This window comes from Wyeomyia smithii, chromosome 1, assembly GCF_029784165.1.
Source record: "Wyeomyia smithii strain HCP4-BCI-WySm-NY-G18 chromosome 1, ASM2978416v1, whole genome shotgun sequence".
In the NCBI taxonomy this organism is placed as follows: domain Eukaryota; kingdom Metazoa; phylum Arthropoda; class Insecta; order Diptera; family Culicidae; genus Wyeomyia; species Wyeomyia smithii.
Genome location: NC_073694.1, coordinates 8947083 through 8972707, shown reverse-complemented (window position 1 = coordinate 8972707; position 25625 = coordinate 8947083). Strand labels below are relative to the sequence as shown.

General features: G+C 39.2%; 1 protein-coding gene across 1 annotated transcript in view; it reads right to left on the bottom strand.

Annotated features, from left to right (window-relative positions):
- The window catches only part of LOC129718892 (facilitated trehalose transporter Tret1-like), a 62113-nt gene that overhangs the window by 25369 nt on the left and 11119 nt on the right, over window positions 1–25625 (bottom strand). The window contains exons 2-3 of the mRNA XM_055670099.1: window positions 639–897; window positions 397–572 (exon numbers count right to left, since the gene is read on the bottom strand). Of these exons, the coding sequence (XP_055526074.1) occupies window positions 397–572; window positions 639–897 (435 nt within the window). The remainder of the gene's footprint in view (window positions 1–396; window positions 573–638; window positions 898–25625) is intronic.

Below are 25625 nucleotides of genomic sequence, written 5' to 3'. Positions count from 1 at the left end.
GCAAGTGCTAAGCAGATTGTCACGTTATCAGTGGGTATCATGTTCGGGTTCCGTTGCGACCTTTCACGACCCGACCGGGTTGCTAGCGGGTATTTTTTATAGTGAATGGGTGACGAAGGGCTAAACCATTTTACGGTTGGTAGTTCCAGAAAAAAAAAAACCGTTCCCATTTGGCTATCGCGCATTTTCGGCTGCATCCGGCTTCGAAGCGATTGGACGGGTCAAACTGATAGATGCGGTAGCATTCCAGTTATCAGCGCAGCGCAGCAGGCGCTGAAGTAAAAATACGCTCATTAACCTGTCAAAAAGCGCACTCGTGCTCTCAGTCAGGCAGTAAAAGATTTTACAACTCCCGGAATGGACTCGGTTAAAAAAAGGAAAAGTGGTGAGGCTTACCTGACATCAGCTGAATGAGGATGCCGAGGGCGAACTGCACGTACAGGATGCCATCCAGCAGCGGTTTGTACTGCTTGGAACCAAATTCGTCCACGTACGGTGGAACCAGCGTGAAGATGATACCGGCCGAAACACCGGACAGGGCGCGTCCCGCGCTGAAGTACCAAAAGTTGGTGCTGTGAGAATACATTGAAGAATGGTTTTCAGTCCCGCTCCCGGATTGGTTAGAGAAGACTACTCACCCGAAGCACAGTAGAAAGTTGGCGATGATTGCGAGGGTGGCTGCGGCCAGCATAAACAGTTTCGTGCCTACCCTGTAGTACAGTTTGTATGTCAGAAGGGTACTAACAGCAGCCGCCAAAGCCGGTGTGGCCATCAGGGAAGACTGTTGGTTTTCGGAAAGCGTTTCGCCAAACCGTTGCTGCTGCTGGTTATAATCGTCTGAAAAGGCATTGCAGCTCCAGCCGACCATCGTTCCGACGGACACGTATCCAAGTGAAGCTAGAAATCGAAACGGGAAAAACGAACATGAAACTCTATTATTCCGGAGGGGCTGCGTCAGTGTTGCTTTGAAGTGCTGCCACCTTTGCACTCCGTCGCATTCACTGGAAAGCACTGATCCGTTTAGAATGTAAACGATCTGTTTGTTCATCGTCTTTTCAATCACTCCGATTGTTAGGGTTGATGAATCTGTAGTGGACCCTTTCAAAGGTTTGTAACAATTCTACAATTAATATCATGATTTGTTCAAGCAATTCTTAGAAGTAAACAAGTTTAATTAGTCGTTCTTTGTTGTCTGATTCGGAGTGCTTGTCGCCCTTCAATTGATTTTGTGATTCTGTTTCTGGTTCGGTAATTGCGTAGAAAGGCCAAAACTTCCAAGAAGTCCACAATCAAGGCGACATGTACAATTTTGCTCATTCAACAATCAATTTGAGAATAGCAACAACTGGTCCGGAAAAGCATGAAAGGGATGGCTTAACACGCGCCAAGAGGAATCCAAGTTTTTAGAATTAATAAGATGAATGGCACGAAACGGGTTTCCCATTATGAACGATCCTTCTTATTGTGATTGTCGGGAACGTCCTAATGTAAAATACTCACAAGAAGAATAATCAACTGAACTTTAGTAGATTGTAAGCCGATAGCTATTTATTTTTGTCGTTGTAGCAGAGCTGGTATATCCTAAAATTTACGAGCCTATCTAACAAATCAAAAAAAGTAGGAGGGTGGTATCCAAGACACGACCGCAAAGTTGACGTAGGACTACAATAGTTTTATATTTTCTTTTGAGGCTCTGTTGATTTGAGCCCGTTTTACTTTTGGCACGGTTAGATTGCGACACACATTACCAAAAACGAGCTATTTTGTTTAATCATATTTTTAAGTTTTTGAAGTAAAATACTTCTTTCAGGAAGTTCGGCTACATAGGGATGTGAAATGAAAATCTAAATCCGAAAAAAGTGAGAAATATGTCCAATTTCAAATGCTAATAAATCGGTTAGTATCCGATGGATTTCCTTCGTTCTTGCAGCAATAGATTGGAAAATCTTCTAAGATTCTTCCCAAAATAAGATAATTGTAATTTTATCATTCACACTATTATACTATTGAAAATAGTCAAGCCTTGTCAAAACAAAAAATTCGACCTCTGATTGGTCATTATATGATTGCTTCCTAAGCACGGTCGACAGAATCATATACCTTGCAATTGAAAACATGCTATTTAGCCTATATAAGAGCCTGTTTCAGCCGAAGCCGCTCATAATAGTTCTAGACAGCGACAACAGCAGTCGTCCTTAGCAGCAGCACCACGCCTCAGGAGCAGCGCGGTTTTTCTCAGCGTGTGTCGCCAGACTGCCATTATTCCCCCACTGTTGGGGCAGCATGAAGATTGCCATCAGGAAATCCAATTTCGGAAATCAAAATGCCTTTTTCAAGGCAAATAAACAAGTCATTGAAAGTTAATAGTTTTTGACAACGCAAGCAAGATTCTGTGTTGGATCCTAGCAATTCAAATTTGTCGCACCCGTCTAATTTACTGAATGTAAAATAGCTTCCACAGTGCATGTTTTCCGTGTATCTTAATTCCTCCACTGTTAGGGCAGCTCAAAGTTTGTGATCAGCAACCGATTTTGAACCGCAAAATGCCTTTTTCAAGGCAAATAAACAAATAATTGAAGGTTAATAATTTTCTGGCATCAACACAAGCAGACATTCTGTGCGGGGTGCAATCAAATTCTGTTGTAGTTGTCTAATTTTTACTTTATTTAGTAAAGTCCCCACTGTAGGGGCAGCGCAAAGGCTGTGATCAGCATCACCGACTTTGAATAACAAACTGCCCTGTTAGAACGCATTCACAAAAGCAGTTAGTTCGACTATGCAAAGCTAATATGAAGTCGATTCAATCAATCAGCAAAAACAGAATTTCGTCGTCTCCCAGCTGCCAAGTTGCAACATGATGCAACACGCAACAGCGAGCAAACGAAATCGCTTAATGTTACAAACCGCAATAAGATACGGGTTAAAACCGTTGCGTGTGTGAGAGCACCATCGGTGTTTATTCGCTGGATACAAAATTCAAATGCGAATTGTGGAATAATTCCTCTAAAGAACATTAGGAAATGGTAAAACTGAACAGAAAGGCGTGGCCTATTTCGTAGCGTTCTTCGGCTATGAATGAGTGTTTCTGAGAAAACTAGCTACATTCATTAGTCGGAAGGTGAACTGGATGGAACGTCCACAACGTTGACAGCAGTAGCAGCAGATATCAGCAATCAGCAGTAACAGACAATAGCAGCGTAGACAATGTGAAAACACCTTTCTATTGTGTTGGCCGTGCGCATTGAGCCTCTGCCAGGCTAAACGCGAAAAGCGGCGCGAACAGTTTCGTTCGGCCGTAGGTTAATCGGCTATCGGCGTAACACAGAGATGCAATCAGCGTCATATCTGATTTTAAATTCAACAACAAACTGTCCTTTTTAGGACAACCAAACAAATGAAATGAAGATTTAATATTTTCTTGTTCTGAGCTTTTGGTTAAAGTTAATTATCTTAATTTGAATTCACATGTACATATACTCTGACTGTTGAAACTTGTTTGCGCCGCAAAGAGATTGTACTTTTCCTGTTCAGTGAGGTCGTATTAATATGTGCAAATTGAAATTGAGTAGTACTTCAACTTCATTTGCACAGAATTTTCAATACTGCCAATGAGCGGTCAACAATTATTTGCTAGGAAGAATGACTGACACGCAAGCAGCCGGGTTATCTCTCTTGTAAAAGTATTCTACTTCAACCTTGCGGTCGTGGCTTTGCGCACAACCCTCCTGTGATTTTTTTTAACCAATTTAGGTACCAAAAAAAAGGTATTTTGGTTCGTTTTATTGCTGATGCGGATGACCGGAATCGGTGTTGTTTACAAAAACTTAAAGTTTGATATGTCGCATGCAATGTTGCGCTACCGTCCTCTATCTAGCCTGTGTCTCTGGAAGGGAACCCCACGGTTCCCTTCAATAAATCTGGAACAACGGAAAATTTCGAGACGTCCCGTACTGTCCCTAAAACCCGAATAATCATATTGAATGACATTACTGCTACTATACGAAACAAGAAGAAGAAGAAGAAGACAATTGCCGTTTAGGCAATTCGATTGTGTTCCAGCGGTCGCAACACGATAGGTACTTAACGCGTTAATCCAACACGTACCACTGTGCGTCGACAGCGACAATGAAATCTCCACTTAACATGGTTGCACACAAATGAATATCGAGTTCTACTGCACAGATAGACGACGAGTGACCAGCGCTCTATTCATACATTGCTCGGTGCAGTACTGTAGTCTGTTCCAGCATGTTTTCTTACGAGACATCAGTTTTGATAACATTCTAACAGCAGAAGGTGAAAATGTCTGATAGTAGAGGTAGTTACAAACTTTCCAAAAAAGCTTTACCTTCAAGACATCAAAATAGTCTAGGCTCATAGAAGCAAACGTTAGTTGACCTATTGGGACGGGTAGGTTCTGTCAAATTTTTTTTTGCCACTGCTATTCAGGATATCACAGCAGGCATGAAGTCTGTGCCTGGCGTGCTCGTATGTGATTGGTATATTGTTCGTGAAAATTCGACCTTGAAACTTTTATGAAATTTTCACTGTTTAACAATGAAATGAAAATGATAACTGAAGAATCACCAAATTTTCCATCATTTTATCAATCCAACGACATATTGACTATTGTGATCCATCATGTGGTTCCATCAGTATGACCGTTTGAAATCTTTCATTCCGACGTTACACCTTGGTTTCAGTTTCCGCAGAATGTATCTCGATATAGTGCGGTTAGACGTAGTCCTACGTCAAAAAACAGTAGGAGGGTGGTATCAAAGACACGACGGCATGACGTAGGACTATGGTATTTTTCTATATTTTTTATCTAACAGTGCATTTTTATTTGCTGATACATTAGAGCGCTTCGAACAAAAATTAATATAAATCAAATATACGAATGAAACTTTATTTATATTGTCATCTCCACTTCGCAGATATTCGAATTAGAAAAGCATTTGTTCGTAGCTTGTAATAACAAAACAAACATTTGAATTTGCGAATTCGTTAGATTCTCCCTTTCTCAGTAAACAGCAAATACGAACCTATGTCGCTGTCGAAAAATGAACACCAAGAAAAATATGTTTATTTACAAGGCTTTCCCCGCTATCAGCAACGTTTTGTGAAAGAGAAAATTCAACTAGTCACTTCAATTACAACACTTTGAGGCACCGAGAGGTGCCAGTTGCCGATGATTCTTGTTCTTTGATGATTACGGCCAGAATTCCAGCCATTTTAATACTTTTGCAGTAGCCATGTTCTACTAACAGCCGCCAGCATTACGGGTGAAATCGGCACGAGATGACCGGTACTATTTTGTCTTTCCTCCTCTCAACGGCTAGTACCAGTTTAGCTATTTAAGTGATACAGTACTGGACAAAAAGAAGTACGCACCCACTATCCTAATGTTGAACTCCCTGTATCTTTTTAATATAAGGTATATGAACTCGATGAATTCGGATAAGTTGTAGTATTTCTAATATACTAACGATTGGTATAATAATTTTGTCAAAGAATTGCATATTAAATTCACACTTCACACACATAATTGTAATTAAGCTCTATTTTCGCTTGGTCAAAATAAAGTACGCATTCTTTATATCATCATCAGTTTACTATTTCTCAGCTCAGATAATTCATTTTTTATTGTGTCCTGCTCCTCGTAAGTCCAATAAGATTTCTATTGCTGCAGAGAAACGTCGAAACAATGTGTTTGATTATTTGTTTATCATTATTAGTGCGCGGTACAATCGGATAAGATGGGGAAAGAGCAAATTTCCGTAGATATTCGTAAACTTATAGTTAACAACCGTCAGGAAGGTCTTTCTTATAGAGAAATTGCTCGAAAACACGATTTAAGTGAAGCAGGAGCACGAAAAATATGCAAAAAACATGGAGAAATGGGAAGCGTAGCCGATCGGACCGGTAGAGGAAGGAAGCGGAAAATTACAACTAGCGATGATCAGAGCGTCTTGAACTGTCCTACAGATCAGACGTTTTTTGGTTGATTGTGGACTGGTCTTTGACTGCCTATAGCTTCAAAGTTTGTGTTTTGTCAGTGTGTCTTTTAAAGACTACCTGAAAGTTATTTCCCATCAGTCTTTCTCAAGACTACCTACTTTTGAATTTAACATTTGTTTTAACTTGTTTCGTATCACCTGAAATGGCTGGACGGAAAAAGAAACCTCGCATCGCTGCGGGGAGGAAAAGAGAGGCATCTCTTTCTGACACTTCGAGTGTCTGTAGTGACAATCCTTTTGATATTTTGCCTGAGCAAGAAGCTGGTGAAATGGAAGTTACCAATAATGAAACTATACAAAATATAAAATCTTTAAAAAAGGAGAAAATTCCACCTATTGTGGCCAATCCTGGGGAGTCTAGGAAGAGGAAAAATGTTTCTTCTCCTAAACTTCCCCGTAAAGGTCCTAAGATTTCCCAAAGTGTAATGAAAAGTACGAACAAACCAAACAGTGCTGCGGAAAAACCGAAGCAAACTCCTCCTGGGCTTGCAAATTTAAAGTCCCAGAAGGAGTTCCCAGCACTGCCAGGAACATCTAAAACCCCAGTTGTTCCTTTTGCACATCCAGTTGATGAAACAAACTCTGGATTAGTGAAATTTTCTGACATTGTACCCGATCCAATTAAAATTTTTCTTACAGCATTCCTCCCAACAGTTAGATCATTTTTGAAGCAGTTGACTGCCCAATGGCCCCTCCTTGCAGCGATTGTATCCTTCGATGCCTAATTCAACTGCGTATATGAAGGATTCTATCTCAGTCTTACAGTGGAATTGTAGAAGTATTTTACCAAAAATTGATTCGTTTAAAGTTTTGATAAATAAAAACAAATGCGATGCATTTTCCCTTTGTGAAACTTGGCTTACTTCAAATATTGATCTCAACTTCCATGATTTTAATATTATTCGCCTTGATCGAGACACCCCATATGGAGGAGTACTTTTAGGGATTAAAAAGTGCTATTCTTTCTATCGTATTAACCTCCCCTCGATTCCAGGCATCGAAGTTGTCGCATGTCAAATGACAATACAAGGTAAAGAGCTTTGTATTGCCTCAATATATATTCCTCCCAGAGCACAGGTTGGGCAACGGCTGCTCTTTGATTTAATAGAACTTCTTCCCTCGCCACGTTTGATTTTGGGAGACTTCAACTCTCATGGCGTGGCTTGGGGTTCCCCATACAATGATAACCGCTCCTCTTTAATCTATAACCTTTGCGATGACTTCGACATGACTATTTTAAACAACGGTGAAATGACACGTATCCCGAAACCTCCAGCGCGCCCAAGCGCTTTGGATCTATCCTTATGTTCGACGTCGCTACGGTTGGATTGCACATGGAAGGTAATCCTTGATCCTCACGGTAGCGACCATTTGCCTATTCTTATTCCAATTAATAACGGGTCGACTCGCATGCGACCAATTGACATTCCGTATGACCTCACACGGAATGTCGATTGGAAGTTATACGAGGAAATGATTTCAAAAGCGGTCGAGTCGATTCAACATCATCCACCACTTGAAGAATACAACCTCCTCGCGGGCTTGATTCTCGACGCCGCGTTGCAAGCCCAAACGAAGAAATATCCCGGCGTAACGATTAAAGAACGGCCTCCCACTCCGTGGTGGGACCAAGAGTGCTCCGATGTCTACACGCAAAGATCCGACGCGTTTTTGGCCTTCCAGAAGGGAGGTACACCTGGCGACTATTTACGGTATTCGGAGCTTGATACCAAGCTTAAAAGCTTGGCTAAAGCAAAGAAACGTGGATATTGGCGTCGGTTCGTGAACGAGACGTCGAGGGAGACATCGATGAGCACTCTTTGGAACACAGCCCGAAGAATGCGGAATCGCGTAACGGTCAACGAAAGCGAGGAGTCTTCAAGTCGGTGGATATTTGATTTTGCCAGGAAAGTATGTCCGGACTCTGTTCCTGCGCAAAACTTTGTTCGCGATGCGTCTCCGGTCCACGACGCGATAGAATCACCTTTAACGATGGCAGAATTTTCAGTTGCCCTCCTGTCCTGTAATAATAACGCGCCTGGGTTAGATAGAATCAAATTCAACTTGTTGAAGAATCTACCCGGCAATGCCAGTAGGCGCTTGTTGAACTTGTTCAATAAGTTCCTGGAGCAAAACATTGTACCGCAGGATTGCAGGCAAGTGAAAATGATCGCCATCCAAAACCCGGGAAAACCAGCTTCTGATCACAACTCTTATAGGCCGATTGCAATGCTATCATGTATCCGGAAATTGATGGAAAAAATGATACTCCGTCGTTTAGACCATTGGGTCGAATCGAACGGTCTACTATCAGAGACTCAATTTGGCTTCCGCCGTGCCAAAGGGACGAATGATTGTCTTGCGCTGCTTTCAACAGATATTCGGCTGGCGTATGCTCGCAAAGAACAAATGGCGTCTGCGTTCTTGGACATTAAGGGGGCTTTTGATTCCGTTTCTATTGAAATTCTTTCGGGTAAACTTCACCGACAAGGATTTTCTCCAATTTTGAACAATTTTTTGCACAATATGCTGTCCGAAAAGCACATGCATTTTACGCACGGCGATTTGGCAACTTTTCGCATTAGCTACATGGGTCTTCCCCAGGGCTCATGTTTAAGCCCCCTTCTTTACAACTTTTATATAAATGACATCGACGAATGTCTATCAAATTCATGCACGATAAGACAACTTGCAGACGACAGTGTAATCTCTGTTACAGGAGCCAAAGCTGCCGATTTGCAAGGACCATTGCAAGATACCTTGGACAATTTGTCTGCTTGGGCTTTACAGCTAGGTATCGAATTCTCTCCGGAGAAGACTGAGATAGTAGTTTTTTCTAGGAAGCATGAACCTGCTCAGCTTCAAACACAATTAATGGGTAAAACGATTTCTCAGGTTTTGGTACACAAATATCTTGGTGTCTGGTTCGACTCTTAAGGCACCTGGGGTTGTCACGTGAGGTATGTCTGTTATTGAATACGGGTGTTTCTGCTTCCGCTCCGCAGCAAACACACATTTGATCAAACTGGAGCGAATACAATATCGTTGTTTGCGTATCGCCTTGGGTTGCATGCAATCGACCCATACGATGAGTTTGGAGATCTTAGCCGGAGTACTACCATTGAAAAACCGCTTCTGGAGCCTGTCTTCTCGTATTCTAATCAAATGTGAGGTCTTGAACCGTCCCGTGATTGAAAATTTTGAAAGGTTAATCGAACTTAATTCTCAAACCCGTTTATGACATTGTATTTCAATCACATGTCCCAAAATATTAACCCTTCTTCGAATATTCCAAATCGTGTCGACTTATCAAATACTTCTAATTCTACTGTGTTTTTCGATACATCCATGATAGAAGAAACTCGTGGAATCCCGGATCATTTACGCGTGCAGCAGATCCCTAAAATTTTTTCCAATAAATATCGAAACATCAACTGCGACAATATGTTCTACACTGACGGATCACTTCTTGATGGGTCCACTGGCTTCGGTATCTTCAATAACAATTTAACCGTCTCCCATAAGCTCGATAATCCTGCTTCTGTTTACGTCGCAGAATTAACTGCAATTCAGTACACCCTAGGGATTATCGAAAAAATGCCCACGGACCATTATTTCATCTTTACGGACAGTCTCAGTTCCATTGAGGCTCTCCGATCGATGAAAGATGTTAAGCACTCTCCGTATTTCCTGAGGAATACGGGAACATCTGAGTGCTTTATCCGAAAAATCTACTCAGATTACCTTAGCGTGGGTCCCTTCTCACTGCTCGATACCGGGTAATGAGAAAGCGGATTTTTTGGCTAAGGTGGGCGCAACAAACGGTGATATTTATGTAAGACCAATTGCCTTTAATAATTTTTCGCATTTGTACGTCAGAATACGATCATCAGTTGGCAAAATTCTTGGACCAAGGGGGAACTGGGAAGGTGGTTACATTCCATAATCCCCAAGGTATCGACGAACCCGTGGTTCAAGGGGTTGGATGTAGGTCGGGATTTCATTTGCGTGATGTCCCGGCTTATGTCCAATCACTATAGATTTGACGCGCATCTCCGTCGTGTTGGGCTCGGGGAGAGTGGTATCTGTGCATGTGGTGAAGGTTATCACGACATAGAGCACGTTGTTTGGTCATGCCCTGTACACCGTGACGCCAGGTCTAGATTAATAGCTTCCCTGCAGGCCCTCTTTATATACGTACGGCGTCCTTTATATACGTTTTCCTGAAATCCATCCACGCCCCAGTTTAATCCTATTCCCTTCCGCCTACATCCAACCAAACGACAAGAACACGTTAAGACCCCGGATTCGGAAACAGCAATCAGACCCGCACGATAATCTCAAGGCCCGATGGAAACAACCCAATATGCCAGTCCGTAATATCTTGGCCCAGCAGCGGAACAAATTCAATATGCTGCTTACCTATGGCAATGAAAACCATCAAACAGCAAACCTGTGCTTTTAATGCAAAATATTCTAGCTTTAAGTTAGATTTAGTTTCAGCTCGTAGTCGGCAGCGAGGATAAAAAATTTGCTTTTAGTAATTAAGATACTTTAGAAAGTAAGCTACCAGATATAATTGGCGCAGTTAAACATTGAATTGTATTTGTGCCGTGTCAAATAAACTATAGATGAAGAAAAAAAAAAGAGAAAATTATGGTTTTGCTTATGGAAGCCTCAGCAGGTTTTATGTACTACATTGTCATCAGAGGAGAGCACCTCGATTTCTTGGAGGATGTAGACTCATTTTAAGGTCAATCTGAACCAGCAGACGGATCGCTTCGTCTCGTTGCCAAAAGGAGTAGGCAGAGTACAGTAAGGTTGCTTTTTACGCGGTTTTTTTACGCGGGTTGCTTTCCTCCATTACTCAAAAACGGCACAAGATATCGACCTCATTTCAATCACGTTTTCCGTTTTAGGCCACGAGTGATCATATCCCAGTTTTCAAAAAAAAAAATCACAATTTTTGGTGTAAATACTCAAATTTAAAAATATTGAATTTTGGTCTCTAGATTGGCCACTATCATATTCAAACGAGGTTTTAACGTTTTAGGACGGATTCTTTGTTATATTTGCAACTCAAAAAAGTCGTTTTTTACGCGGGCCCATACAAATTTGGAAGGCATCCCCCGCGTAAAAAACGACCTTAGTTTACAGCACTAATGTCAAACCAGACTACGGATTGCAAAGCCTATTTGAAGATTTCTCACACGAAGCAAATTAGAACGTACCTATTCATGTAACCGCCGAATCGCTCGCTCGCGGATGCTGTGCTGAGCGGATGCACAAGATTGGATATTATTAGCTGATTACGAAACTATCTTGCCTTTCTTATTTTTCTTATCGTTGTGTTTTCATGGCTGGATATTTCGGACAGAATTTAATCTGCCGAATAAGCTTGCCAGATACGACTAGCTTTCAGATTGGAACAGGGGACCTTATTCCAAACTACAGACATTTGCTATTGAAGACATTTGCTATTGAGCGATTGTTGAAACAAGTTAAACATAAACATAAGTTTGGTGCTATAGTCTTCTTTCATGTGGAAAGCCCTTCAACCGAATTTTATTCAATTTATCCCTCATAACGCACAAGGATATCCGGCCAGTCGTAACAGTCAAATCTCATTAAAGAAATTTTCTGAAAAAGGAAAAGTGAAAGCTTGGCTTATTTATCTTTAAAAAGTTGAAGTTACGTGTGGTCGCTGATATCCGACTCGTTAATATCGTAAATAGTATCCAGCTTTTTCAAAAAAAAATCCTTGTTTGATGCTAACTCTTTCCATCGATCGTAGGATAGGTCTCCATATCGTTCAATGGTCTGATGGATGCTATCCCACCAAGTAAAACTTGGCCTGCATGATCGTAGGCGACTAGCCTGTAACCGAGCTGCACAACGAAGTGGATGAGATCGATGCCGCCTATATACATGTCCCCACCAGCGCATCTGATAAACGCGAATTTTTTTCGTTATGCGTCGTTTATTAAGCAAGTGATTTGTTGATGTTACAGGTATAGTAGTGCAATCTGTGTTTTGACATAAAGCGGCCATATTCTGCACCACATGCCTCTCATAGCCACGAAGGGACTTCCTGCTGTATTTGGTCAAAACTGCTACCTGCGTTATGATTCAATTTTTTCGATTTTTCTAGCTTTTGAGCAGAGGTTTTTGTATACTATGTCCCAATTATGACTAGTTTGGCATTTTGTCAACAAACTTAAGATATATATTTTGGTCAATTTGCATATTTGCATTTTTTAAACTATTGGGGCTTTGGATGCATGAAACTTTGCCGATTTTTCTATTTGATAGACAACACTCGCATCAACAGCTAATAGAGAATCGGCGTGAAATATCGTGAAGAAGTGATAGGAGTGGCGAGGCGTTAACGTAGACTCAACACTCGTAGCTCTCGTAACATTTTGTAGTCAGCTGAGATAAATCAATGAGATATACGTTTCGGTAGTTGCATGATGACTTAATAAACAGATTGAATCTGTCTTGATTGAGTCATAGGTCCGGTATCCTCGCGTACGCTTTATTTTTGCGGTGTTAAATCATCAACCGGAATGAGTTCGGATCGCGTTATGATTTCCGTAGAAGTTATAATGAACTCGTACGCGCGATATTTGTTATAATGAACCCGGTACTTGGACTCAGCGCATCGTTTACCAAAACGAAACCTGCTGCAAACCTTACTCTTTTCTCCAACATCCCAGTGATTACTCGTGGAAGTGCAGAGGTGTTCTCGGCTTCCAATAAAGCGAGTATCACGTCAACATATTCCTATACACCCTCCTTCTTTGACCTGCATTCGGATGCGGCCGGCGCTGGTATTGCCTAATAAAGATTAAGGTCACCAGTTTTTACACATTGAGGATGAATGTTAATCCCAAGCATCATCCATTGGTTCTCTGTGTAATTACAGCTGATCTGGCAATAACGGAGTAGCAACCGCGGGCGGTCAATCATGTTTCCAACAATGTTTGTCATCATACTATTCTATATACTATCTTATTTTGTTAGAAAGCTGATATATTAGTAACAAATTTTGATATGTGTTTGGTACTTGTGGAATCATTTCTGTTATAATTTCTGTTATTTCAACACCTAACGGGATCAAATTGAAAACACAGCCTGTAAGGTTTTTCCCGTAACAAACTAACAGCCTCTGTTACATTTTTGTTTTGTCTTTTTGATCGGGTACTGACGAATTAGAGAAGCATAATTAAAAACTGAGCATGAGCAAGAGCATGATTAGAGTAGTAAAATTCAAAAAACTGAGCGATAAACTTGTAAGCAGACTTCCTGTGCACGCGCTTTTTTTTCAAGCGACGAGAGAAATTTTTCTCTCGCTCGTAGAATTTCTACGTATGTGCGACGAGACGAGACAAGTCACATGCAATTTGCAGGTTGCTCTTTCGCTTCTCTTTCGGTTCGGATTGCGATGCGCAAGGCGATGTTTCATCGCACTACGAACTGAGCGAGACGCCCGTACTGTACATACTTGATACAGCTCGTGCGCTACAGCTCGTGAGACTTTCTCGTGTACACAGACTTCCTGTACACGCGCTTTTTACTGAAGCGACGAGAGGTTTCTTTTCTTTTTTTTCGGTAAGAGACTGCGGCGCACCACACGATGTCTTAGCGCTTTACGAACTGAGCGAGACACCCGTACTGTACCTTAGTGAAACTGTATATTAGAGAAATGACAAGGCACTCACCGTTGAGGAAACTGTCAACATCAAAACGAGCGAGCTGTATAACTTTGCATTGCCGTTATCCGTTTTGATGTTGACAGTTGCCTTAACGGTGAGTGTCTCTGCGTCTCTCTGGTGTATAGACTGCCTACCGTACCTACATACGATATATGTCGTCAGACCCTTCTGAAGGTGTATTAATCGGAAGAATTCACAAAACTGTATTACTACGATCAGATTATCACGAACCTTCAGAACCTGATTTGCAATATCTATACACTAAGGTCGCTTTTTACGCGTTTTTTACGTGGATCCGGAATTTACGCGGTATTTTTTGACGTAGAACTACGTTTTTCTTTAGCCTACCACATAGGGGTGCAAATACAAAAACTATTAACGAAAAGGGGACGAAAAATGTCCCTTTTTAAATGCTTATAAATCAGTTTGTTTTCAACCGATTTTCTTGATTCTTGCAGCAATTGATTGGAAAATTATACACGCTTCCACCCAAATGTAGGAAAGTGTTGATTGATTATGCAAACTATTGTACTATTGAAAATTGTCAAGCCTTGTTGAAACGAAAATTACGTCCTCTGATTGGTTGCTTGCTGCCTTTCGTTGCCAGTGTGCGAGTATAAAAGGGAAAAACGTACGCGCGAACAGTTATTTCGTCTTGTGAGCTAGACCAGCACGCGTCAGAGTATTGCTGTTTGTTGCTAGTGGAACGCTGGATGTTCCTGTTTCAATTGGGCAACGAACTCTAATCTTTTGATTGATTCATGGCGCTAACACTGGAGCTGGAGAAAAATAGTTGTGATAAAAGTGATGAACTGTAGGAAGGCTATCTGTAGTTAACAAATTTGCTGCAGTGAAGGTTTCAGCCGCGGCCTAGCACACAACTTTATCACGCAGTTCAGAAACAGTCTTTTTAAAGACTTTTGAAAAATTTATGAGGAAAGTTAATTCAATTTTATTCAACGAAGGCTTTTTCGAGCCCAGTGAATGAACAGTAAATAATAACGTTAAGCGGCGTTTGACCAATAAATAGTTAATGGATTCAATGATGGCAATTTCGGTCACGGGTTTCTTTAAAACACGTTTTATTATGTCAAAGCCGACGTTTCAAGGATATATTTCCTCGTTTTTGCCCTGAGGACGGGGAAATATATCCTTGAAACGTCGGCTTTGACATAATAAAACGTGTTAAAAAATAACAAATTCGTTTTGCTTCGGAAACGGTGCCCTAACTTGTTCTAACCGACAGTTAAACTGTTGTGTTAGACCGCATTCGAATTCCGTGGCTATTAGTGTTTTGAAATCGTTTCAGGAGGTTTTGACGAGCAGTGGCAAGCCGTGATAAATCGAAACTTATAAAATAAGTTCATTTGTCCTGCCGCAAATGGCTTGAGATAATTGCTCATTGCGTGATATTTTCTGATGCGAGGGTTGGGCTCATTAGTTGCCAGTGTGCAAGTATAAAAGGAAAAAAAACGTACGCGCGATCAGTTTTTCGTCTTGTGAGCTAGACCGGTACGCGTCGGAACAAATTATGTGCTGAATCCAAGAAAATACAATCTGTCGCGGCCGTCTTATTTACTGAATGCGAAAACAGCTTTTACAGATTTTGAACATCAAAATGCCTTTCTCAAGGCAAATAAACAAGTTTTTTTGACGTAGAACTACGTTTTACTTTAGCATACCACACAGGGATGCAAATTGAAAAACTGGGACGAAATTTGTCCCTTTTCAAATAAGCATTTCGGTCGGTTGGTTTTTAACCGATTTTCTTCATTCTTGCAGCAATCGATTGGAAAACTATACACGCATCTGCCCAAATGCAGAAAAATGTTGTTTGAATCTACGAACTATTGCACTAGTGAAAATTGTCAAGCCTTGTTGAAATAGAAATAACGTCCTCTGATTGGTCGCTTGCTTGCTGTGTGTGTATGATATGGTATGATGTGTGTATGATATGGTGTGATGTGTGTATGTATGTATGATATGGTATGATGAGTGTAGGGTATGATGTGTGTGTATGATATGATAGGATGTGTGTGTGTCTGTATGATATGCTATGATGTGTATGTGTCTGTATGATATGGTATGATGTGTGTGTGTCTATGATATGGTATGATTTGTGTGTGTGTGTGCTGTGTATGGTTTTTAACTCGGCACGTTCTGCTAACTGCTGAATCCGGTTCACGAAATTCACAACCCTTCATTAGTAGACACTATAATTCATTACCCAAGTAAAAATATTGGTTTTATCAAAGTTTCATAGCGCTCAATACAGCCAAAAAAGCGCTATGAAACTTTGATAAAACCAGTTGTGTTACTAGGGTAATGAAACACTCAATGCATTTGTTAATAGTGTACGTAGTTCTACGTCATTTATGCGGTCGTGTCTTGGATACAACCTCCTACTTTTTTTTTTTTTTGGTGCGGATTTTGGTTCCTCTTCACTCGGATTGCAGAATTTACGCGGTTTTTTTTACGCGAATTCCGGAATTTACGCGGTTATTTACGCGGCATGTATCCCCCGCATAAAAAGCGACTTTAGTGTACTCAATTCGAAAATTCTATCCAACATCAACATGTACTCGAAAATATAAACAATTTCAATGGTTTTACTATTTTTAACTCCCGAAAAACTTATGTTGTAATTTCAAACCACATTTTTTATCCTTAGAACTAAAAAACAGAGTTCTATCATAAGATAGTCAAAATGACATCTATACCGACGAAAGAAACACTTCTGTTAACCAACGTAACACTCTGCATCCGGTGCATTTTCGTACCGTTAGCATAATAAGTATAGTAACACAACGTTCTTAATTCATGTTAACAAAAGTCGGATGAATTAATCATAGAATTTTGAATTGATAAATAAATGAACTAGGTTATATCATTGATAATTCTAACGGTGTTTTGACGCATGCTGCTATAACACCGTGAATAAAAAAAATCATAAAATCCCCTGCCTGTATCCTTCTGCGCAAAATCAATTTCCTTCTCGCACCATTAGCGCAAAGCAACATGCGAGGCAAGCTCGCGAGACGAGCTCACGAGAATTTGCACGCAAGCTTTCTAAAGTACGCGACGCCCATGCACTGCACTCGTTAAGTTGGGAGACGAGATATCTTCGTGTACGTCGCAATAAAAATTCCCATGCGACGAGACATGGCTCGTACGAATGGTAAGTTTTCTCGCTCGCACGCTGCACAGTGCACACAGCACGAAGCGACTGAATGAGAAACGAGACTTGTAGCGCAAAGCACACTGCCTCTTCTTTGTGCGAGCGAGATTTCAGGAAGTCTGCTTGTAAGCATTTCTACAGCAAATGACGTAGATAGTAGAAACGTGGACATTGGATAGAAAATGATAACTGGAGTGGAATCCTCATCAAACGTCTAGGAATAATCGAAGATCAATCGCTACACAGACAATGGATTGTTTACCACAACGCCATGTAATTGCTATTTCCTCCAAGTTGCTGTTACGATACATTTTCGTTGCTGAAATTTGACATTTACCATGTTGTTGTCAAAATCCATGCATAAGTTCATGCTGTTACATTCTTGAAACTTGTGTTGAAACAACGAAAATCTTGCAGTTAGCTCCGCCTCCTGTGCCTTTTTTGTCATTTTATAAGGAACTGAATTTGTTGCTTTGGTGCACAGAGTTCATAACCTAATCAAATTTTGCTGCTTGGGTTATCACGAAGTACAATGATGGCAGAATAATAAATACACTTGCAGTGTTGGGTAATTTTCCATATTTCCATATGGAAGATTGTGAAAGTCTAGGTTGCAAAGCATCATCTAAAAAATAAAACAGACTTATGAAACATCGTACAGGCAGCTTGAAATGTTATTCCAGACTCTACTCGTGAAAATCTGGTGGTAAACATACCACGAAGATTGAATATGGTTTTACAAAACAAAGAACAAGCCACAAAATATTTAAAGTGAGTTTTGTAACGTAAAAGATAACTTTGCTAACGATATGTAGAGAAATAAAGCTTATTTAGAATGTGTTGTATATATATTTTAATAGCGTATTTATTTTTTTCGTCACATTAGAAACATTACCTCACGCAAAATACTTTCGGAATCATCGACGCAGAAGAATTCCAGTTATTTCTCCGTTTCTCCTTCAAAAAGATTGTCGTATACGTCATTACATAACATCATATAACAACTAAAATCAGTGCGCAAATATGGAAAACTACTCAAAACTGCAAGTGTATTTATTATTTTCGCCATCACTGTAGATAGCCGCTAAAGCAGAATAATGACTTCCAATAGAAAACACATATTTTTTGACGGAAAAAGGATCATCACAACATTGTTTTTCACAAATTAAATTTATGAAAAATGTATCTTCAATAGTTTTCCTTCATAAAGGCCAACAACACTGGCCGAAGTGTTGGGCAATCTATTATCTTCTATTGAATAAAAATAACTTGGTGTCTGTAAAATGGCGTTCCACTTAAAATAGAATCAACGGATTCGAATGACTCTTTTTGTGTTTGTTTTGTCTTGATCTCCGACGAGTTAATAGGCCATAAAAATAACAATAATCAACTGATAAAGTTAAAAAAAAATTTAAATACATTTTCGCCTTTTCTCGCCTTTTACTCCAAAAACTACGTCATTAGATTACTATGATTGCAGGCTATGAGCGGTAGACAAGCTGTTGTAGCGTCGTTATTGAGGCGTCGTCGTTGAGTAAACAAGCACCTGTTTTTGATTCACATATGAGGTGATATTCGTTTTCGTTGCCTACTACACCTTTTCTATGCAGCGACCGAAACGAAACGATTATGACCCGATTGTCGTTTTGTCCCAAACTGTACAGATTGCGATGTGTTCAAGTAATGAATAAACTTGAATCCTCTCAGTACGTAACAAAATGTTGATGCATTGCTCACTCGGAAATAATAAATACATAACTAGACTATATACAGCTCTTAGAAGAGAATGATCCGCGCAACTCGTTGTGTTTTTTTCTCCGTACGTGGCTCGTCGCACGAGGAAAAACGATAGCAAAAGAGAATAATAAACTTGACTTGTCCCCTTCGCATCACAGTGACGCAGTAGCAATGATGTGGTACGGTGACGGCGGGAGGGAGAGTTATTTTAGGCTATCGGACTACTTGGGCAACGATTGTTTTCAGCAGGTTTGCTACACCAATTAATGAAAAACTGCTGGAGTAGTGTGAAACATGATATTATATAATATTTTTTTGTTTTATTCATCTAAAAAAAAAGGCTGCTTAAGCAGGTAATACAGAAATTAATAGGTACCAAACTTTGCTATTATTCAATTAACCGAATTATCCTACGTTAAGCTTGCGGTTATGCCGAAGAATTTATCTACCTCTCGTTTGGTTATGGTTTGGTGAATGGAACATTTTCCTCATATTAATTTCAGAGGTAGTGCTAAGAGGAGAGAGAGAGAGAGAAGGTGGCTACCTGATATAAATAAATTTAAAAAACGCAAGCTTGGCATAGTTTGCGTGATTGATAGTAGACACTCAAATGCTTGAACCTATCTCTTAAAACTAAATTCTTTTTAGTCATATTGAACTAAGATTTTTAGTAAACATAACAATAATTCTTTTCAAGCAACAATAAGTTTCAGGGTACCTACGTGTAATATTTTATTTTTTTATCGTTTCCTTTCGGATTGACTTTTTACAAAGAATTACTGCGTTACTTATTGTTACGTAGGAGGGAGGGAGGGAGGGGGGGGGGGGGGTGGTAGAGACAGCTACGTAACTATCATGTTTGCTCGAAATTGAAAATTTCGGAGAGGAGTCAGACTGATTAGTGGTAATTTTAGGGGGGAGGAGTCATGTTGAACGCTACCTATCGTTACATAGGAGGGGGGAGTCTGAAATCTAGATTTTCAGCGTTACGTAATTTGTAATATAACACGTCGATGCTGCACCATCATGTTTCATATCAGAGCAATTCCATCACAAAACCGGGCAATCAATTTAGTCGACCATTGCAAATACAGTGATCACCCGATTATATCACCCCCTTGATGATGTTTGGAGTGATAAAATAGGGAAAGTGATAAAATCGGGAATTTTTTTTATTATTATTTTGTTATAAAAGATGGTAAACCAATAATTTAACACGTAAAATCAGCGATTTTGATTACTACAAGAAATCGAATCATATGAAAAAGCAGTTCTATCCGTCTGTCTGCTTCTCTGATCCTTATAGACGTGGGAACTACTGTACTAATCGGCGTGAAAATTTTTATGCAGGGGTTTTTGAGGCCGGAAAAGGTTATTAGAGTAGCTCGAGACCCCTTCCTCTTCTTAAAGGGAGGGCTTCCATACAAATATAACACAAACTTCTACGTAACTTAAAAACTAATCAAGCAAATGGAACCAAATTTGACATGGTGAGGTTATTAGGAGTAAGAAATATGTCAATGGTCACTCGACACCCCTCCCTCCTCTGGAAGAGGGAGGGCTCTCATATAAGTAAAACATAAATTTCACTACTAGTTCGTAGGTTAGGTATTAGTGTTTGCATAAATCTGTGAAGTTGTTCTCTTAGTGTCATACATATCTCAAGCAGCTCAAAAAATTAGTTTCAGCTATTTTCTAAGGTTACGGAAGAGGGATCAGAAATGACCCAAAATGTGTTTATGTGGTTTACTGATAGCCCTTTCACAAAATATCTCTTCAATACATTTCAAAACACATGAAAATTGAGACTTTTTGTACTTTTTCTTCATTCACCCAGTAGCAGAAACAAATCGATGACGTACGTAACGTATCTAACAGTCACAATCCCTGGCTTTTTGGACCGATAGGCCTGAGCAAAACTAGAGAGGGAAAAAAATCGATGAAGTAGTTGAAACAACACCAATGATTTTAAAAATAAAAATTAATCGAGGATACTGTCTACAGACATTAAAAGACGAAAGCTTGTATCTTAAATGACAGTGGAACTGGCACTTGTAAATAATTGCGAGATTCGGAGATGGTGCACGCAAAAGTTGGATGGTGCGAAACCAGTACAAAATTGTGCATTTTTAGCGCCATTGTTGATGTAATTCGGAACCAGTACAATGATTGCGTGTTGGGCATAACGCAATTAATGCTCTAGCGTTTCTCCAATGTATTTGGCAGCTCCAAACTACTACACCTAAACAGTTTCAACTGGTATCAAGCAGCATTGCAAAGCGAGCGAGAAGCAAAGCCATTCTCCTCCTTTCTGCTTGAGGACGAGACATATGCTACGCTTTTCAAGTCTTTTGCACACACGCTTTCGAGATACTTTTTCTTCTTCATGCATTCCTCTGAATAGCAGCAAGCACGCACCGACAGTAAGAGTGAGAGACACTGGTATCAAGTATGTACAGCAGGGGTGTCTCGCTCATTTCGTGAAGCAACGAGATATCGCCTTGCGCGTCGCAATCCGAACCGAAAGAGAAGCGAAAGAGCAACCTGCAAATTATATGTGACGTGTCTTCTTGTTGCACATACATGGAAATTCTACGAGCGAGAGAGAAATTTCTCTCGTCGCTTGAGAAAAAAGCGCGTGCAGTCACTAATACACTCGACGTGAGGAATAAAGTGTCGGTATATGATACATATTCTGATTTCATTCTATGTCAATGTATTCGCAGTACAACTGTTGCGTTATGGGTTTCACACATTTATTGTGCGATTTCTGTGCAACATTTGTGCGAATCGGGAAGACACAATGATTGTACAAGACTTCAACTTTTGCGTGTGGACATACAATGTTATATAATGATAAAATTGGGTGAAAAAGGTGATAAAATCGGGGGCAGATAATATCGGGTACTGATATAATCGGGTGATTACTGTATTTTCATAGCCAAAAAAAAATCGGTTTTCGATGCCAAATGACTTAGAAACGCATGAAACGTCGAGAATTGGTGTCATCTGAAAAAAAAAAAATGCAAAAATCGACTCTCTGGGACTTAATCGTTTTTTCAATTGTGGAAGGCGGAGTTTAAAACATTTAGAATTTATTTAATGAAATTGATTGCTAGTCTCTTGAAATAGCCTGTATAATGATATATACTATAAGTAGCATCGAATACATCATAATTCATAATATTGTGAAAAATGAGTATAAAATAAAAAAGCACTTCGGTTCGTTTGATTGGTGTGACGTCTTCGACAAAGTTGTAGATAATAATTCCGTCTTTCCAAAAAAATACATTTAAAAAAATCATTTATTGAAAAATAAAATAAGACGAAAAATTAAAAAACAATTATGTATTCATATGAGCTCATTTTTTAAAAATCTGATTTTTTTAATAAAACCTACAAAAGATTGCCAGAACAATGAAACCAGTCCGACCATTTAGAAGTTAAGAAAAAAAAGTTATCGTTTTTCGAAAAAAAAAATTTTTTTTTTTTGAAAAAACAAATTGTTTGAATCGTTTTTTCAAAAGGAATATTTTTCTTTTGAAAGGACAAAATATTATCTACAACTTTGCCGAAGACACTATGTCAATCAAAGAAACCGTTTCGACTGTAGACATATTTTTAATTTCCAATAGAGCACTGTATGAGGAATTAAGAATATTTTTACGGTCAAAAAGGTTTATTTGATTGTCATAGTGTACCTGGCAAAGTTGTAAATAATAACTTTGTACTTCCAAAAAAGATGAACCCCGTGAAAAAAATAGCTTTTTTTCTGATTCCTCCATGACCGGTTTCGTTGTTCAGGTAATCTTTCGAAGTTTTTATAAAAAAAATCGATTTTTTTCAAATGGGCTGTTTTGGATAATAAATTTTTAATTTTCTTTTAATTTGTTTTTAAAAAATCAATAATATGTTTTTACAGTCTATATTTTTTTGGAAGACAAAACTATAAGTTACAACTTTGCCGAAGACGTCACACCGCTCAAACGAACCGTGTTGGCTCTAAAAGTATTGGTAATCATCAATACCATCATAATAGCATTTTTCAATAGCTTTTCAATATGAGTTGTGTTTCAAAAAATTGAACCTATAGCACAAAAGGGCATTTTTTGCCTATGAAAACGACTATGCAAAATTTCAGCCAATAGGCACGTTCACGTTCTGATGATGTAAACTTGACAGAGAATGTATGGTTGAACTGTCAAAACGACGCAAACTCAGAAACAACGAGTCAATTGTGTTGCTTATTGATTGAGATCCCTATCCCTGGCGAAGGACATTATTGTGGTAAGGGGCTGTCCACATACCACGTGGACAGCTTGGGGGGGGGGGGTTGTGTGATGTCCACGGTCCTTACAAAAATTTTATAATTCATATGGGCATTTTTCCACGGGGGGAGGGGGGGGTCAAAAAATCTGTCCACGTGGTATGTGGACGGCCCCTAAATAAAACGAATAAATTGTCTGGTACAGCATTCGCATGAACAAGTACAAGTGTCCTAGAGAGTATATTTTTCAAACAAAATCAAAAAAACATATTCCATCAGTATCCACCGTTTCATGTACTTTCAAGACACTTGGAATAGAAAACATTATTCAAATTCCATGCACCTCCCGTGTGTGTTTTGTAAATGACATGGAAGCATTCAACATTTTCCGCGAGACACAATCTTAATTTTGGTTGAGTTATATTTTTTTGCTCAGAGTAGTTTTTTGAAACATTTTGTAAATTTGTTTTAAAATATCTTGCCATTTTACATGGTATTTTTATCCAATTCAACATTGCCACCCTAACGACAATGATGTAGCAAATATTATATTTTCAGGAATTTTTCTATTGGTATTGAGTGAAAAGTGATTTTTTTCTTTTTATACTCATTTTTACACAATATTATAAACCACTCTATGTCAAATAAATGAACCACCCTAATGAAACATAATGTTTTCGATGCTAGTTATGGTGTATATCATTATACAGGTTATTTCGAAAGACTAGCTAATTTCTTAATATTTTTAACTCCGCCTTCCGCATCTGAAACCGCCATTCTCTACTGCGAAAACTTGCCGAACTTTTTGCGGATATGTTAAACTTTTCTACCTTTTTGTCCATCCTGACACACGTTTTATATAAGCAAGATCTCTAAACCAACTGGGAACTCTAAACCAACCTGCCACCAATCTCATTATGGGAGTAGGAGACAACACACTTTTTTTTCACTCTCTTTTTGACAAAAATCTCAATCATTGGCTGAATGATCATGAATGATCTTTGTTCATCATATGTACATTGTACATATTGCGACTAACCCCATATACTCAGCTGTGCACATTTGGATACAGATGTTGTTGTTAGCAGTCACGACAAGAGGCGAATAGTGCGAAGGAAGAGGAAGAGAGTACGCCAGCAGGGATACTATATACATTAGTCAGCCTATACACCAGAGAGACGCCGAGACACTCACCGTTAAGGCAGCTGTCAACATCAAAACGGGCGATCTGTATAATTTTGCATTGCCGTTATCCGTTTTGATGTTGACAGTTGCCTTAACGGTGAGTGTCTTGTCATTTCTCTAATGTATAGGTTCGCTAATATACATGGTGCTCCTTTGCAATCCTCGTAACTCGTCTTACACATAGATCTGCTTGCAAATGTGAGAAGAGTAAATGTGTATCGCACACTGACAGAGATGTTAATGCATCACAAAGGAGTTTTATATGTATTCAAAAATCGCTAGAAACGATTTTCTTCCATCGCTGTTCTATGCAAAAGAGCTATATCGTGGTAGCAACAAACTCGACAAGCATGTGAATACTCTCAACGTGGCTTCGATTTTATTCAAGGGCATATGCTTGATAATGTAAATCTAATTTCTGGCTTATTTGAGTAAAGTTGCAAATAATCGTTTCATTTATCTGTTAAATGAAAAGATAGAACAAGAATAACACTACATGTGCGATGATTAATTTTTCATTGCTCGGATCTAATCAATCTGTTCAATTTTCTCTAAAATGCACACTGACTTAGATCATTGGCATTTGCTCATGCTGCAATGATTCTGTTGGAAGGTGAAATGAACGTGTAGTTTTTACTCCTCCATTTAAATAGGCAAAATAGGCACTCTTGCATTCCTACAAATCTCTGGATTTATAATTAATTGTTGAATGTTGAATTAAAAACTATAATGTTGCGAAGTGTCAAATGCGCTGTGCTTAGGCAGCAGATCTGTTTTTTTTTTTTTCAAAAGATTGGCAAAAAGATGCTAATATGTGGACAAACTCTTAGAATTTTGATATTTGGTCTCAAAGCAAAATGGCGTCGAAAAAACCTCAAAAATTTCCAGTTTCTCAAAAATTCAAAATGACGCCATTGTTGCCCCTTAAGTTGAAATATGTTCAAACTCGGGGAAATTTAGTTTTGCATGAAAATACACAAAAAAATTATATATAGAAGCCAAGGCAGAAAAAAAGTCAATTTTTGTTGCACTGTGTAATCCAACCATATTTTGAACATGCATGAAACCAAGTTCAAAAGCTTGAAAAATAATTTTGAAAAAAATATTTACATGGGTTTACGATTGATTCCATTTTATCTCCTTATGAATAGAAGGGTGAATCAGCACAACACCAACGTTGATTGAAAAGTAATGCTGCTTTGAATACTTTATACTGGAATAAGGTTCTAGTACGATTCTTCAAAGTTCGAATCATGAACAAACTGATCTTCGGGGTCAATTTTCTTAAAGTTGAATTGATATATTTTACAAATTTTATACGTATCCATAAGCGGATTGCTATTTTGTAGCGCTTTGTAGCTATGTGAAAGGGTTCGAAGACAACCTTAAATTATTCCAAAAACTTTCAGTCCAAAATCTTGTTGCTTATATACACTCAACGTCATATCTCATGATGAGCCCCAACGATTTTCGACATCGATTTGAGGTAATGGCACCTTTGCACACTCAAACTATGCACG